The 18,186-nt window shown below is 39.2% G+C and overlaps 1 protein-coding gene across 1 annotated transcript in view; it reads right to left on the reverse strand.

Moving 5' to 3' along the window:
* Positions 1-6,461: 6,461 nt before the first annotated feature.
* LOC127214356 (protein hinderin) overlaps positions 6,462-18,186 on the reverse strand; it is a gene marked incomplete at its 5' end in the record, with an annotated part of 113,394 nt that continues 101,669 nt past the window's right edge. Inside the window, 2 exons of the mRNA XM_051174757.1 lie at positions 6,462-6,584; positions 16,885-17,066. Coding sequence (XP_051030714.1) covers positions 6,472-6,584; positions 16,885-17,066 — 295 coding nt within the window. The remainder of the gene's footprint in view (positions 6,585-16,884; positions 17,067-18,186) is intronic.

An 18,186-nucleotide genomic window follows, 5' to 3' on the forward strand; every position in this document is an offset into this window, starting at 1 on the left:
ATACTCAAGCTGTGTCCAGTATGGGACACACAGTTCACTCCCTGTTGCATGTGGACCAATATGTAGAACTCTCAGCTACCTCTTCAGCACCATGTCTGCCTGCATGCTGCCACCGTTTCTGCTATGCTAATAATGGACCAAACCTCTGATCTGTAAGACAGCCCCAATTAAATATTTTCCTTTATATGAGTTGTCATGGTCATGGTGTCTCTCACAGCAATAGAGGCCCAAACTAAGATACTTTCCAACTTACAACAATGCAAGATACCTGCCAGCAAGATGCGCTGGTACAAATGTTATGGGAACAACCAACTACTTTATGGTTGCATTTAAGGCCCACTCCATGAGCAAGAACCCTTATTTGATGCCACTGAAGTGGTCAAGAACTTAAGACTAGATAAGTAATGGACTCTAGGGGTTAAAAAACTACTGCTATTATTTTGTTAAAGGAACAAAGCAATAAAATGACTTAATGGCATATTCCTATACACGTAGATCATGCATCACTTATCAGAGAAACTTACTGTTTTTTTGTAGTAGATGGTAACCAACACAGGATCCCACAACTGGACAATGTGTGTAGGGTGAGAGACTTCAGAGTACTAGGTTCTAAATGGGGATGTCTATCAACCCCATCCCTTCAAGACTCATTGATGTATATAGAACAGGAGGTGGAAAGAGTATAAGATGCAGAAGTAGTGAATCACTACAAGGAACCAGCACCTTTCAGACACAACAGGACTGATGCACATAGGAACTCTCAGATGAGGACAACATCTACACAGTTTCAAACCAGACAAAATCCCAGCTCTGAGGGGGACACAAAGTCTCACCTTTAACCAAGAAGGTATTTACAACAGGTATTTGCTGGGAAAGGGGAAGCCAGTTTTCTTCAATGAGTGTCACTGGGTAAACCACACTCCATTGTAGACTTCATGGCCAACAGTGGTTAGCCAAGACAATATTGACTCCATGTTTGTTTGTTTTGATGTTTTTTTGTTTTTAGTATTTTTCATCTTATTTGGTTTTTGTTAGTTTGATTTTTGATTTTTTGTTTTGTAAAGGGGAGGGAGGGGGAAAGAGAGAGAGAGGGAGAGAAAATGAGAATATACACGAAAGGGTGGTTATAGAGAGGAGGATGGTCTAAGAGGAGTCAGAGGGGGAATATGATCAAAATATACAGCATGAAAATTTTTAAATTAAAAAAGAAAAAGCAGTATGTTTCTATCAAACCCATAAAAAAATTCCTTGCATTCAACTGTTCCTGGGGTAATGTGGCTGCTGTCAGGGAATCCCACATTACCAACTCAACTAAATGAAAACCTCTTTGAATGGACCGACTTCCACCTCCCAGGTGAAACATGTATAACCTTACATTTACTTTATAAAGTCAACACACCCCTTTCGTATTGTCATCAATTCATGCACATTATTCTGATAACTTTTGCTCCACTACAATGTACACTGGAAACAGGCAGATAGTTCTTGGCTCCATGCTCACATTTTAAGAAAATTATTTTGAAAAGACTAAAAAGGAATATTTCAGAATGTAATATTTTGAAACTAAGTATTTAAAAATTTTTACAATAATATATATTGTGTGATCATACAAGTGAATAGCACAGAACCACTTCTTCTGCTAAACTTTTGAAAAAAATCATGTTGAATACTTAAGAATATTTATGTAAATGTGCAAATAAAAATAAAGCATGACTAAAAAAATTATAGTGAGGATTTTGGTAGAAATGCCTGGAGTGTCAGGACCAGAGCCTGGATGGGTCAGAGACCTAGGATAGAACCAAACATGACTAACAACAATAACAAAGTCAATGTAATGATGCTTATTGATATTCTGCTATACTCAATGATAGGTGCCTAGCCCAATTTTCAACAGAGAGGCTTCATCCAGCAACTGATGGAAACAGATGCAGAGACTCACAACCAAACACAGGTCCAGCTTGGGGATCCTGCTGAAGAGAGAGAGGAAGTACTATAGGAGCCAGAGGGGTAAAGAACACCAGATGAAAACTTCAAGAATCAACTAACAAGGACTCACTGGGTCCCAGAGAGGGTGAACTGTCAACCAGGGAGCCTGCATGGGATGGACCAAGGCCCCCGCATATATGTGACAGTTGTAGCTTAGTCATCTTGTGGGATTCACAACAGTGGGAGCAGAGGCCTCTCCGACTTTCCCTGGCTTTTGGAACCCTACTCTTCATATTGTTCACCCTTCATACAAGGGAGGTGCTTAATATTACTGCAACTTTATATGCCATGTTTTGTTGATGCCCATGTAAAACCTGTCCTTTTCTGAATAGAAAAGGAAGAATGGGTGTGGGGGACACATAGTAGATGTATGGGGAGGAGTTGGGAGGAGAGGAGGGAGGGAAAACTGCGGTAGAGATATAAAAATTATAATAAATTAAAAGAATCCAAATTGTTATGAAAAGAAATAGTCAAAACAAGACAGAGACAGATAGTATTTTTAGAAAGAGATGACTCTAGCTTTAGTTGCACAAATTTTTGCTGGGCATGATGTATAGGGATTGCCTTTCTCTACAAGCCACCTGAAAACAGATATACAAGGGTAAGTGCCCTAATATTTAATGAGCCACAGAAGGGCAGAGAAGTGACTCACTGGCCTTGTACTTCAGAGACTGTGGACTAATCCTGCAGTCCTGGGACTGGAGCTGGTCTGTGTTGTCAAAAAACTGAGAAATAGAAACTCCATCACTATTGTCAAAAAGTGACATTTCTGCTGCTGTGAGGAAGCACAGAAGGCACGCCCTTTGTTTCAATATGAAATGCACCATGTCACCTGAAAAGGTATACAGCAGTGTAACACTGTATCTCTTAGTATGGCTCCTTATAAAAGATTTGACATCCAAAGCTACATTAATGCAAGAATCTGCTTAATGGAATTATATAATCAGAAAGGTTATTTACAGCGAAGAAACACATAATTCTCCACCTTAATGGAGTGCATACCAATTACAGCTGATGTTGGTTAATAAACAACTTCCTTGGATTTGGTGGTTAGAAACTTCTTTTATTTTTTGTTGTTGGCAGTGGACATACCCAGTTTGGGAGGGTGAACAAGGGTATATTTGTGTTATTTAAAAAGTAGTATTTGTGTTCCTAACAATTTGTTTGAGAAGCAAAGAGTAACCTGCCCATCTCTGGCTTCATGATGGATAAAAGAGAATCAAGTGATCCAGTTTCAGAACAATAGAGAACATCCCCAGCTTTCTTATGGAGCTGAGGTCCACATACTTGTATGGCACTCACAATGAGAGGGGAACAAAGTCCCTCCAGGTGGACTGGTCTGTGCAGGACCACCTGTTCTTACTAAGCAGAACGGAACAGTATCATCTTGTTTAGTACCACATTCCTCTTGGACCAAGATAGCCACTGTCCTTACCATACCTGATAGCTAAGGGGTGCATGATGAGTCACAGGTAAGATGGCTTCCAGCAGGGAAGGTTATAATGCTTTTTTTTTTTTGGCTTGTGCTGTAAATTACATATTTATTTTGTTAGCATGAGATACTTGAATATTTCTACATAAAAGTTGCCCAGCTAAAATCAAGATAAGTGATATTAATGTCCCATGGTCAGTATTATTGAACCTCAAAAGCAATAAACTTTATGAGTTGATAAATATTACATTTGCAACATAGTTAACATTCTTTTACTGTCTCAAGCACTTATTACACACTGTAACCGCAAGTCTACAATACATTATTCATATTTGGGGTGTCACTAAGTGATGGATTGCTATAGGAGAGGCTGTCCTTTAAATAAATCAACAAATAAAAATGCAAATGTTAACATTTTCAGCCACAAACTTTCCCCATCTTGAATGGGGAATGAAAATTTCACTTTTATATTGACAGCTAGCAGAGACAACAATTAAAAACCTATATCAGGAATGGGAACCATGACTCTGCCATGACTGTTTGCTTGTACATGGAATGATATGGGATACTTTTAGGTGTTTTCCAAGAACAAAGGAAAAATGTATCTCCCCCAGTACTGAAATATGCCATCATCTTTTGCAAGCCTTTCATAAACCTTAAACACTTTTGGCACATAAGGCTTAGAATCTATTCTCTTTAAAGACTTATGGGAGGAAGAATCAGAGTTAGCGTAATGAAAATGAAGTCTATTAAAATGACCAGTGCACACTTTGATATGTGAATGATTCAAATACTCTGCACCACTGTGCTGTCCTGGTAGCTGGCTTTCAAAGCACCAAATCGTTTTCAACTCTGCACTTTGTAAAAATACACCAATGACAGGCGACTGTGCACTCCTGGAAAGATCGGATCTGGTGTGGTACACCTTCTTTTAGTCAGCCTATTGCGTATTATTTACAAAGCCCCCGAGCATTTATATTTAGCTGATCAGCAGTATTAAGGACCAGGAGATGAATTATCCTTTTTGTAACATCTGTAAATATAATTTTAATCAGGGTTTGTAACATACTAATCATGCTTATATGGTCCATTTAGAAAATATATGCTGAGAATTTTTTTTTTTTTTTACAAAACCCTTACAGAGAAACATTATATTCCTATTTTTTATGCTTCCCTTTAAATTGAAACTAACCCTTCACAAATATATTAAAGTTGTGTTAAAAATCACATCTTAGTGCTAGGGGTGGAATGCTTGCCCATGTACAAAGCCCTGAGTTTGATCCCTAGTTCCAACTAACCAACAATATGCCATTTAAATATTAACAGTAAGAAAATTCACTGAGATTGAAAATCTAGACTATCAGCCATTTCTGACTCAACCAAACCAATCCACGTGGGCTGGATGGGAAGCTTCTGAGTACAAGCTTCACCTACAGTGTGGCATAGCACAAAACAGAGGACGCTCTCTCCACTTTTCAGAATCACAACTCTTGTTTCTCTATCAAATCCCAACAATGCCAGCACCAAAACCAAGAAAGGGGCCAGTGGAAAAATACGGGTAAGCTAATTACTTTAGTCACCTTTACAGTTGGGAGGCTGATGATGTTAGCCATTTTACTACTTAAGTTAATGGCTTTGGACTTTGAAATGCTGGCCCTGTCTTTTATTAGCTAAGGGTCTCTGATGGTTTGAAAGAAAATGGCTCCCAAAGCAGGTGGCACTATTAGGAGGTGTGGCTTTGTTGGAGGAAGTGTGTCACTGTGGGGATGGGCTTTGACATGTTTTCCTCAGTGAGACATTCAGTTGACTTCATGTTGCATGCAAGATGTAGCAGTCTCAGCTCCAGCACCACATCTGCCTACATTCTGCCAAGCTCTGCATCATGATGATAATGGACTGAACCTCTGAAACTCTATGTAAGATACCCCAATTGAAGGTTTTCTTTATAAGAGTTGCCATGGTCATGGTATGGGGTCTCTTCACAGCAATGAAAACCAAACTAAGACAGGGTCTTTCACAACACACTCAATATTTCTGAGTCAGGGTTTCCCAATTTTAAAATGGGGATGAGGGTAGCCCTATCTCTACAGGCTGTGGGGACTAAATTAGATGATACATCAAGCAGTGTGGCACAGTTCTGGGTACACAGCATTCAAAAGACAGCAGCACAACTTACTATCCTCTGCAAAGTCACTTCCCAGGTCCTTTGTGTAGTTATCTTTCTGCCCCCAGAATTAAGTGCATGCCAATATGACCCAAACAAATATTGCTTCTCAAGAATGTGTACGTTTGTCTTCTGAGGCACTGTACTTACATGAGACTTGGATGAAAGATAGCTCTATAGAGAACAAAGAGTTAAAACTCTTTCCTTCCACAAACCACAAACCAAAAAATATGTACTCATAGTATATCTTTGAAATCACCAGCCTTGACATTAACAATTTAGGCAATTAAACTAAAAATTAAAGCCTTAAAATATGTATGCATGTGATAAAATATGAGAGACTTAAGTGCCCCAGATCAACCTTATCCCCAAGGAAACATAAACCAAGTCTTTTTGAAACCGATGTTTCTATATATTGAATCTTAAGCGTGTAATGTTAATGTGAGTCGCTATATTAATGTAAGAAGTTTAAAATAATACATTTCTTTCTCTAACTCCAGAAAAGGCTGGTTGAACTATTAGCTCTTCTAAAGTCTCTGGCATAAGTGGATACAAACATACCGTAAGCACAAAGTCCACTGTGATTTTTCAGAATTTAACACCTAAAATTGTAGACCAAATATATTATCTTCCATAATCAGTTGAGAAGGACCTGCTGCTAAGCAGAGTTTCTATGGACAGAATGCTTTAGGTTTCTATGAAAACCCTTGCCAACTGTTATAATCATTTCAGGAAGTGTGAATATGGAGAAAAGAACTCTGTAATGAATTTGCCAAATCTACAGCTTTATAATAAGTGCCCCCAGAGCAAGAGCACTAAAAATTTCAAGATTTCTTCAGTCTTATAAACATTCTCCTAAGGGGAACACTAAGTCAAGGGTCTCCTAGGCTCACCGTGAGGTGGTGTGCTGGGATGATGACGAGGCTGGGGTCATGGGGTCCTTACGGCTTCTTGTTGGCATAGGAGATGTAGATGCATCTTTTCTAACTCCTGTCACTGTCTCTGCATAAACAATAGAGGGAATAGTTTGAGTGTCCAATGAAAGAAATATAAATTTTACTTCAACTAACAAAGCAGACTATTTGAAGCACCCCAAAGTCTCCACAGCCAACTGCTTTTTCCTCCTGAAAAAGAACAATGGCAGATGAAAAATTCCTTATGATGCTTTGTTTTTATACATATCAGTGATTTACAAACAAAACACACTCAACTGTCCAATAACAGAGAAGTTATTTTGTTTTTTGACACATTTGCCTGTCATATTTCTGATGATTTAGCTTTACTATGGAAATGTCTAAGAAGGTAAGCTGTTTTAATTTGTTCCCTTTAACTATTAATAAGCACCTTTTTGCTAATGAAACAGAAAACTTTAGTACCTTGCATCTCTAGACCTTTCAAGTTGAAGGACTCTCTTTAAAAGCATTTAATATTAAACAAAAATATTCCATTACTTTTAAAGAACTCAGTATTGGACTACAACAAGTATTATGTGAAAGACCTAAGTAACATATCTTCATTGTAGGGCCCTATGATATTCCTAAGCAATAATTTATCATCTACAGCATTGATATGGCCTTGTTCCTTCCTAAGAAGTACTGATTAGTTGATTCATTACTTTTTACTTCCAGATGTTAAATTAAAGGATGACAGTAATAAGGAGGCAGTTTTTTATTTTGCTTTTTCTATCTAATCTCTCTCTAATTTATATATATACGTATATGTATATATACGTATATATATCCCAGCCACAGTTTCCCCTCCCTTCATTTCCCCCATTCTGCCTCACCCCACCTCCCCTGTTCCCCCAGACCCATTCTTCTTCCATTTTCCTTTAAAAATGAGCAGGCTTCTCCAGAATATTCACCAAACATGGCATAACATGGTCAGACAACACTAGGCACAAGCCCTCCTATCAAGGCTGTATGAGGCAGCTCAGTAGGAGAAGGGTCTCAAGAGCAGATGAAAGAGTCAGAGACACTCTCACTGGTAGGGGTCCCACAAAATATCAAGCTAAAAACCATAACATATATTCAGAGGACCCATGTAGACTCCATGACTGCTGCTTCAGTCTCTGTATGCCTCTATCAGCCCTACTTAAATGTTCTTTTTTGTTTTATTTATTACTTTTCAACAACATACAACATCTCTGTCTTTAATTTGGAGGACTATGAGAATTCTGCCAAAATTTTCCTTCTGGTTCCTGAGAAACTGTTCCTCAATAGCATTAAAAGCTTATTAGGGGAAGATCCACTCTTTCTTGTAGGAAAGAATGCTGTGGTGGTTTGAAAGAAAATGGCCCCCAATGGGAGTGGCACTATTAGGAGGTGTTAGAATTGTGTCACTGTGGGGTGTACTTTGAGGTTTCTTTTTGCTCAAGCTTCCCTCAGTGTGACTATCATTTGACTTCCTGCTGCCTCTGGCCAAGATGTGTTACTCTTAGTACAGTATCTGCCTGCACACCGCCATGATCTTAGTCATGATGATAATGGACTGAACCTCTGAACTGGAAGTGAGCCACTCCAGATACATATTTTCTTTATAAGATTTGCTGTGGTCATGGTATCTCATCACAGCCATAAAAAACAAACAAACAGCAAACAAACAAACAAACAAAAAACCCAAAACCCTAAGACAAGTGAGTATAGACTTAACATGCAGTGAGTTTTGGAGTGTTAGGAATACCAGATCCTAAAATGCCAAAGTACAAATCATCTGTCTTTTCTCCCAAGACTCCTCTGGATAAATGTGAAGTTGATTCTAACTCCCTGTCTGGATCTGTACTCTGTCCCTCTCTATCTCAAGGTTTGTCTTTTCTAGAAATTGCTTTTCTTCATACAAACATTTGCCATAAATATTATTTTGTTAGCAAATTGACAGGACTTACATGACTGCACTAAGGTAACACAGATAGTGAGGCAGGAGCCTGCATCCATTTCCAGGCAACAGAGAGGGCTGTCAACATTATCTTTCATTGCTGTTGTAAGCAGTATGAAAGTGTGAGACATTGACGTGAGACATCACAGTATCTAGCTGTAGGAGAAGGGAGGGATACTCTGACACATAAGGCAGAAGTTTGAAAGGAAGAACATGGAACTTGAAGGAGTTACATTAACAAAAACAATGAATGAAAAATCTCAAGGTTGAATACATAGTTCATTCAAAAAATATTTATTAAAAATCTACTACATGTTGATACCTTTTCTAATAACTATTTTGAGTTACAGTTGTTTTAATGATCCAAGGTCCTTTTACTGCCCCCATCTTATGGTGCTGAAGGTGGAAATCAAGCGCATGCCCAGCTCTGCACAACTGTTGAGGGTGACACTGGCTTAAATGCAAGCAGGTCTGCTGGACAGATGTCTAGTCTGTTAGCTTGAACAGGAAAACTGTAACACCACCATCACAGAGCCTGACTATTCTGGAGAGATGAATCTGGTGGTAGTCTTAAGGATGGAAAGAAAAAAAAAAACCTGGAGAATTTAATATTACAGAGAATTTAGGACAGACAGAATGGAGGCAGGGGGAAGCAACCGAAGAGGTTTGTGGGTGAGCACAGAGGGAAGAGGACATTCTGATAGGGAAAGATGATGATTATCCTTTAGTTCCTACTTTAGAACAAAACATTAGTCTTTTTGTTTTGATACTTCTGTTAAAAGTTGGTTCTGACAAGTGATATTTGATACAGTGAACCTGAAGAAAGGGACTTTCAGAGGATCCAGGGCAGGGGACTTCCCCACTTCAAGAATGTATTTCAGGAATATATGGATTCCTTGGAAAAGGAGGCATAACAATTTGCATATATATATATATGTGGGGAGAAGGGCTGTAACTTTCATCAAATTCTGAAGGGTATGGATCCCAAAAAGGTCAAGAATGTTGCCTCTCAGGTATAGGTCACATTTACTTTTCTCTTTTAACTTTCAAAGTTTTTTAAAACTTACATTTTCAAAAGACACGTTAGTTTTTAACTACATCTATTCCTTTGATAAATTCTGATTTAATATTAAGTGTGTTAGCAACGATAAAGCTTTATGTAGTCACAGAAATACACAAACCTTTACAATTATAAACACAAATGCTTACAAAGATGTTTATTTATTTATTTAGTTTTTTAAAAAACCTCAGTTCTAGGAAGAATGCTAATAGGCTAAGCAAGTTTCTATATAAACGCATGTGTTTATTCATGTGTGAACATACCTATATTTTTGTGTATAAATATGTATGGGACTACTTACTACTTATATGTAGCTGAGTTTGTCTGCCCATCCCTTAGTCAACTGTTGTGGAATATTTATTTAACTGTGTAAAGGTGTGTTACATTTGTTTATGCTCTGGAATATTACTTTAACTGTGAAAAGGTGTATTACAGTTGTTTATGTTGTGGAATATTACTTTAACTGTGTAAAGTGGTGTTACATTTATTTGTGCTGCATTTGTTTAAGGGTGTAAGGATGTGTGTTATATTATGTAAAGATGAGTTGGATCTGTTTCATCTTGCCTGACTAAGGCACCTGATTGGTCTGTTAAAAAGCTGAATGGCTAATAACTAGACAGAGAAAAGATGCAGGGCTGGTGGGCAGAGAAAATGAATAGGAGGAAAATCTAGGATGAAGAGAAAGGAGAGGAAGAAGAGAGAACAAGGGAGATGCCCAGGGCTAGAGGCCAGGCAGACATAGAGACAGAAAGAAAGACAATGAGAAAAGCCCTGAGGCAAGAGTTGATGAAGAGAAACAGGTTAAAAGTGCTAGCCAGAAACATGCCTAAGCAAGGTTAAATATTCAACACTAATAATAAGTCTCCGTATCATGATTTGTGAGCTGGTTTGCGGTCCAAAAGGAAAAGAGCCAGGTATAGTCAACATTTCTGATATTTTTTTCATAGTGTTCAAAGATTAAGAACTTTCTGCTTCTGGGCTCTTTGTTAAAAACATGGGAATTGTATCCTATGTTGTTTAGCTTGAGAAAAACATATAATATGTATTTATGTATGCATGCATGCATGCATGCTCCCATAACATTTACCCAGATCAAGAGGCAGCAATGGTGGTTAGGGCCCCTCTAATTTCTTTCCCCAGACAGATTTCTTTGTTCCTCAGGGTCAAGCATTATTTTGATTACTATTTACTTTTCTGTTCTCTATAGCTTTGGCATGTATGTATTTGGTTTAAGAACGTTCTTTACCATTGTTGCTCTTGATTTTTATGAAAACTAAAATAGCTTCTTAAAGTTTATCTCTGTTGATTGTGTGTGTGCAGTTCATTCTCTTTCCTAAGTCCTCTTCTGTACCATGCACCATTGCTATGGGTGCATACTGTAGCTCTGGTTGGAGTGATTATGAAAAACAGAACTGTGACCAAAGCTACTAGTCATTCACTGAAACGTACTCTCTCTTTCTTCCCAGCAGCAAGCTCTGTTACATTCCTCAGTTTCTTCATGCTTCAGTGTGGTCAGGTTAAAAAACTATAGGATATTACATGTGGCAGTCACAGCCTGACCTATAATAAACGTTCCAAGTTTCTGCCCCCACAGCCTGCTCTTCCTCATCTTCATCTAGCACGTGGCAGGGCCAACAAACTTCTTAGATTTTGTGGGCCAGATTACAAGTCACTATGTTCAACTCTGTGACAGTAAAGAAAACAAGCCAAGGCATTATGTGTCCAAAGGCACAGCTGTGTTCCAACAGACTTTAGAGAGCAGTGGATGTGGGGACAGTTCAGGTCCCTCGCCTTGCTTTTAAAAGTGGGGGGTTTCAGTCTATATATGATATTCTCTTTGGTTTTACACATAAATTGTTAAAGCTGTGTTTTTTTTTTTTTTTTTTTTTTGCTTTTTCTGTCGACTGAGATGATCATGTGTTTTTTGCCTTCATTCTGCTAATGTGGTACATTACATCGATTGATTTTTCTGAGTTGAATCACCTTTGCATTTCTGTGCTACTCCCACTTGGTCATGATTTATCATCTTATTAATATGGTGCTACATTTTAGCTTGCTACTGTTTTTTGTTTAGTCTATTTCCATGCATTTTTATAATAGAAATTGATATATGGTTTGTTTCATGTTCCCTGGTTTCAGCATTGGGGATTCCTTTTTACAGTACATTCTGATGTATACCTTCCTGTTGTGGAAGCATTAGCCTTACCTTTTTTGTTGTTTGTTTTTGTTTTTCAAGACAGGGTTTCTCTGTATAACAGCCCCAGCTGTCCTGAAACTTGCTTTGTAGATCATGGTAGCCTCAAACTCACAGAGATCTGCCTGCCTCTGCACCCCAGGTACTGGGATTAAAGCCATGCACTGCCACCACCTAGCCATTTGCTTTACCTTTTAAAGAGTTGTTGAAATTCATTTGTGAAGATATACAGCTCTGGCTTCTTCTTAGGAGAGTTTTAAAGACCAATTATTGTTAGAGTCTGGTAGTTTGTGTGTTCATTTTATCTAGGTCTTATAGCTTCTTTACTTTTACTGTATATTTTTGTCTCAGTGTTACTTTCTTATCTAAGAGGCAGCACCATGTTCATTTCAAAGTGTTCACAGAATATCCTATGAAAGTTGGGCATTAGGCAGAACAGAAAGCAGGGTTTGTGTCAGCATCTGAGGGAATCTACAGACAGGTCAAAACAGACTCCTGGCATCTGAACCCAGGATTCTGCTTCCCCTGAGATCAGGGTCTCTTGTCTGTGCTTGGGCTGACATCTTAGGATAGAAGTCATCCTAGGGCAGGGTTTCATCAATGCTAAGAATCCACAAAGTTCTCTTATGGTGTTTCTGAGAAGCCTTCCTTTCTTCACAGTTCTGATGAGGTAGATTCTTGATTGCATGGTGTGCAGTGTTTCTCAGAGGGCGAAACACCTGGGCTTATCATTGCCACTGTTTCCACTGACATGTTATAATAACAAAATTTGACATAATCATTACAATTACACAGGTATTACCAGTATCTCAGTTAGCAAATAATCAAATTGATGAAAGAAAAAACATGATTATTATGGTTTGGGTAGGAAATGTTCCCACAAAGGCTCATGCATTGAAAGATTGGTTTCTAGTTAGTGATGCTATCTCTGGAGGTTCTAGAAAAATTAGAAGATGAGACCTAGCTTGAGAAAGTAATTCAATGGCAGTGAAAGACATATTATTACAGCCCTGACTCCTTTCTGTCCCTTTCTCTGCTTCCTGCATCTCAAGAAATGAAATACACTCATTTATGATAAAGACTCTCAACCATCTAGGAGGGACTTTTTCAACCACCAGGCTTTAGATCATACTTAGTGGGTCCAAGATTGTTTTTCTCTGGAATGGAACCCTTAGGCAATCAACAACAAAAATAAGTCATAATTATGGAAAGAAAGAAGTTATGGATTAGCTATATCCCAGCCCTAATCCCCAGTACTCTTTAAAACTCATTGTACTTAGAGACAGGAACTTCAAAGAGGTCATCAAGGGCCAAAGAATTCACATGAGTGGTCCTACTACGGTATTATCACTCAAGTGATGGTATCTTTGGAAAGAGCAGAGATGCCTGGGAGGCATATACAAAAAGGACCATGAGAAGTCACAGTGACAAGAAAACCCCCACAAGCCTCAGGGAGGGAAATGATTAGTGGAGAGCACAGGGAACTTCTGTGATCAGGTAAATGTTCTACATATGAACTGGTGATTACATGGGTAGAAAACAATTGTCAGACATATCAAGCTGTATTTCTAAGACCCGAGCAACTGTGTTGTGTATAATTAAACCTCAATTAGAATAAAAGGAAATGCAATAATGACCATTGTTTTCTTGACTTCTCGGGCATTGCTCTTTTAAGGCCTCACTGTAATCTTTCTCTTTGACATTAGCAATCAATCATTGTAAGGAATCGGACCGGGGTAAGCATATATTTTGCTTAAATCACTAAATCATTGCAGGTGCTGGGTCAAAAGGTCAAATTGATTAGGTCCTTAATTTTGGAAAATGAAATAGGGAAAGAAGAAGAACAATATATTTAATGTTATGTTAATTCAGTCAACAAATATATAATGAGAACTTACATGTGTTTAGCTATGTTCTAAGTCATAGAGGCATACATGCTACTGTCTAGTGACAGAAGACCTCAGACATATTAACAAACAGGTAAAGTAGATGGTATTTTGGGGAATTTCTTTCAATTACAGAGAATGGGAAATATAGATGCTTTGGTTTAAGTGACAATATCCCATATTTACAGCAAGATTAACTCTTAAAGATAGGTTCTTAAACTTTAGTTCTTTTTTTAGTGAACCAGGTAGGATGATTTACTCTAGTGTTTGGGTTCATTCATAGCACTCTAGTGTGCTTGTTTTCTGTGTGCTGTGGATAAATCGATGCTTAGCATATCTTTTAGTTCACACTTCTGACAATCAGTTTATTTTCTTATTATTAAATATAAGATGCAGATTGTAGCACAAATAATAAAAACCCAAAAGATCAGAAAAGCAAAGCAGCCAGCAACTAGAGTTCTCACCTCTACCAATGCTCAGCCTGAAGGAGCGATCCCCCGGCCTCAGACTGCACTGCTCTCCGCCAAAGCTCAGAACGATTCCCAGACTGCTGTCTCTCATTCCTCTCCAATGCCAAGATTAAAGAGGCTGGCTGGAAACCACTTCTGGTCTTTGATTCTTCTAACATACTTATTTATTTTGTCTCCTGTGTTCATCCACCATGGGTCATTACTGCAAGCACAGGCTCACTTACAGCACTGGAGATTAATTTTACTTCAGTTAAGTCTATAATAATCATTGTCCAAAAAACAAATGTGCTTGAGATCCTCTCAGAGAACTGTACCAGTGATGGTAGTTAGACAAGGTGGGCCTACAACATCTCCAAAGGAAAAATGAAGAGTGGCCAACCGTGTCAGCTAACCTGCAGTGCAGTGAGGATCTGGCACAAATATAAAGGGGTTCAGAGATCTGTGACAGAGGAACCAGCAACAGGTATCAAGTACTGTGCTGTTCAGCCAGAGTGTAAAAAGGGCAGCACCAAGCACATGGTCTAATACTTTCATTCTCAGTGGCCTCTGCCTCAGCTAGTTCATCTGAGTTACAGGAAAAATGCCCCAAGTTTCAAGGGTCTTATGACATAGAAGCAGTCATTTTTCAGGTAGAAGTAGTTCTAGAATGTTTGCTTATACACGGAGAGATGAAGAGCATGTGTTTCTTCTGTGCATGCTTTCTAAAAGCTGTTGACTCAAGTTTAGATTTTTCTGAAGTAACATCTTCCCATTCTACATAACTCAGTGAAAACCAACTAAAATATAACATCCTAAGTGCTGATGGAAGAGAAAGTTTAGGTTGTAAGCTAATTTTTATAATAATGTACCCAATTTTGTTATCATAAGGCTTCTCTTCGAGTCGACTCTGTCTCTTTTATATGTTTAGCATCAATAAAGTTGGCAGAGTGTTGAGGAGAACAGGAGAGATAAAGGAGTGAGGGACTGGTAATAAAGATTAATGGTCCTGCAGTAAATGTCCTGTAAGCACTTCATGATTAAATGACAACAACAAAAGAAACAACAGATATAAGAAATGTATACTAAAGGATGCTGTCATGCTAACGAAAGGAAAGCAATTAAGGAGGTGCAACCAAGCAGTGTAACTTGGGCAGTTGGTGCCGGGTCACTGGCACTGTAATCACCAGGGCATCCAGACCCACGGTGCACACCTGGGGAAGTTAATTCTCCCACTGGGCTGGGTGCTGTAGCAAATGCCAAGGCAATAGATAGCCCCGCCCTGTCTCTAGCCAGGACACACCAGCTCTGCAGTGGCAGAGTTGCTCAAGGGGGCAACTCCATGTCTTCAGTGATCAGGCAGATCATAAAAGGAAAGAAAATACCAGACGATCTTTTTCCATGAGTGAAAACCTTCATGGTTCTTGTATCTTAAAATGTTGAAACACTTCACACATTTAAACAGATGATAATGTTTTTGATATTATTTTCGCTATCACACTACATCCTCCCGCCCTTTAAATAAAAAGGGAGGAAGCGGGTGAGGAGCTGCTGGCAAGTGAAAGGGTGAATGACAGCACTCCTGAAAACTGCAGATGTGTAATAGCAGCCTCCCTCGAGTTAGATCTATTGATCGTCCACCAGCACTGCTGGGATTCACTGTGTACAACAAAGTGCTGCCATGTCAGCACACGACACGGCACGAGCGATGCTCCCGAACTCCCGGCAGTCAAAAGTGACCCTGTTTCAAATTAGAAATTGATTTTTTTTGGGGGGTCCAGTCTTTCAGGCTTCTGTAGCTGGGACAGGGAGAGCTCTGCCTCCTACGCAGCTAGGCTGTCCCAGTGGTGCCTGACAAGTGTCTTTAAGAGCTGCTCTCTAGCTCTCCGTGACACATGCGATGCTACTTATCCCTCTGCCGTTTTGCTACATAGTTTTTTATTTTGTCATTTTAGTGCTGGCACACAACATGCATGTACTGACAAGTCAACAGAAGATCATGTTAACCCTTGTGGAGTAAACACTAGACCAGTTCTGAGTGGAACCTCCTCTCTCTCTCTCCTCTCTCTCTCTCCTCTCTCTCTCTCAAGTGCAATGACAAGAATAAGGGGAACCAAAGTAAAGGTTTCCCATTGCTGATTACAAACAGTTGGTTGCAGGACAGGAGCTTTCCTGGTGGAAGGGGGCATATATAAAAAATCAGGTGACAGTTCTGAGCAGGGTGTGAGGAGAGGAGGCTGTTTCCTGTACATCTATCCACAAGGAAGTTCATTCCCTTTCCAGCTAGTCCTTAAGGGTGTTGGCATAGACTGTACCAGGAGTCATTTCAGGAGCAGCTAGGAAACAAACACCTCTTTCATTTCAGGGTTAATTATAATATTATTAGCACTTCAAGGGATGATAGGCGCTATTTGTTTAGACTTGGGTGACTGTTTAATTACAATGTAAAGATGCTCATGATTTCCCTTCTACATTCCCCACATTACCAGTCAATTGAGGATCAACCATTATTATGAGGCCTTACTTTGCAGGAGAGAGGTTTTTATGTTCAACTCCTCATCCTGTTACTTACTTTGAGAACATCATTTGATATCTATAACCATATTTTCTGTACAATTTAGCTTTTAAAAAGGGGGTCAAACTGGACACAAGAGCTCATACCAGTACTCTAAGAGAAATGTAGATGTGATTTGAGAATCTAGTAGTTGTGCCACCCACAGCTTTGCAGGCATACATTTATCTGAAATGCTAACTCCAGTGCTATTCAGTGGGTTGCAGACACCAGCCACCTTTCGCTGTCCTCAGTGGCTTCTCTTTCTGTGACTGCAGAGACTGCACTCACCTCTCTGGGGTCTGCATGCATCTTTCTGCTGGCACATCCATTGGACGTCATCCTCCACATGGGACTGAAACTCAACTGTCTTCTTCTCCCTCCTGCTTTGTCCACTGTTGGGAGAGTTTGGGCACTTTTTGAAGGATGATGAGGTTCCACGCAGCCATCCGTCACATTTCAACTTCAATAAGCTGAAAGAGGAAGCATGAATAAACTGTAGATGGCATGGGGGAAGACACAGATCACATGGACATACTTGAAATTGGCGTGAGTTCCAATACAATTCATGGCAGTGAGTATCCTTTTCTTTGATCGATACATGATTTGACTATTTCTCTGAATGTATATTTTGTGTCTTACTACAACTGTTTTGGAGAACAAACTAGTTTAATGATGGTAATCCTCAAAGTACATTTGGAGTTACAGAAATGAGACTCAAGCTCATTAAACTGCTACTAAAGCCAGAAGAATCAGAATGTCTAAGAAATAAAAAAAGAAGGTTAAAGAGAGATGTGCATATCTAACATGTTCCCTAAGTACTAAAGATGAACCCTGGGAATTAAAATACCAGCATTTGCTATCTAGGGATAGTGCAAAAGCTGGAGGCCCAAGGAGGTTAAGTAAACTGACAAGAAGGCATTAGCGTTCCCTTTATGGTCTGAGACAGACAAGAGGAAAGGAAGCAATGAGGAATCAAAGCCTGGCAGAAAAGCAAAATGAAATGAAGCATTTATTTATGTAAGAAAAATAAAAACGAAACAAAATTAATGAGGGAAACCTTTGGCATGGTGTATGGTATGTGAGGAATGTGAGACAGAAGACTGAAGATAAGCAAGCAGGAACACAAAGGCAGGCCACTAAGGACAATGTACTTGTGATGGAACTACAATAGGTGACACAAGTTTGGTGTATGGCCCCACGGAGTCACCTAAAAACGCAGAGAAACAAAGAACAAAATCTCCTTAGCTACACAGGGGATGGACCAACTGCGCGGGTATGGAAGGCTCACCAAGGATGGCAGGAGTGTGGAAATATACATCTCTGATTGGCATGTCAATGTCCTACTGAGATACTGATGGAAAACAATGGAAGGGAGGAACACTGAAGGACAGAAGGAGGCAGGCTTTTAAGAATTGCTGGCACAGTTGTTATCTGTTCTTATCATATGTCACAGGAAAAATAGCCTCTATCACAAGTAGTGTTCTCAGAAAAGATGCTGATTTTAGGCATCGATTCATAGACTGGTGGTGTATTTATCTGGGAAAAGTTTTAGTAAGAGGATGTCTGGAGTCTCACCCACTTAAGTGAATG

Source organism: Phodopus roborovskii, unplaced genomic scaffold (genome assembly GCF_943737965.1).
Source record: "Phodopus roborovskii unplaced genomic scaffold, PHOROB, whole genome shotgun sequence".
NCBI classification, from domain to species: Eukaryota; Metazoa; Chordata; class Mammalia; order Rodentia; family Cricetidae; genus Phodopus; species Phodopus roborovskii.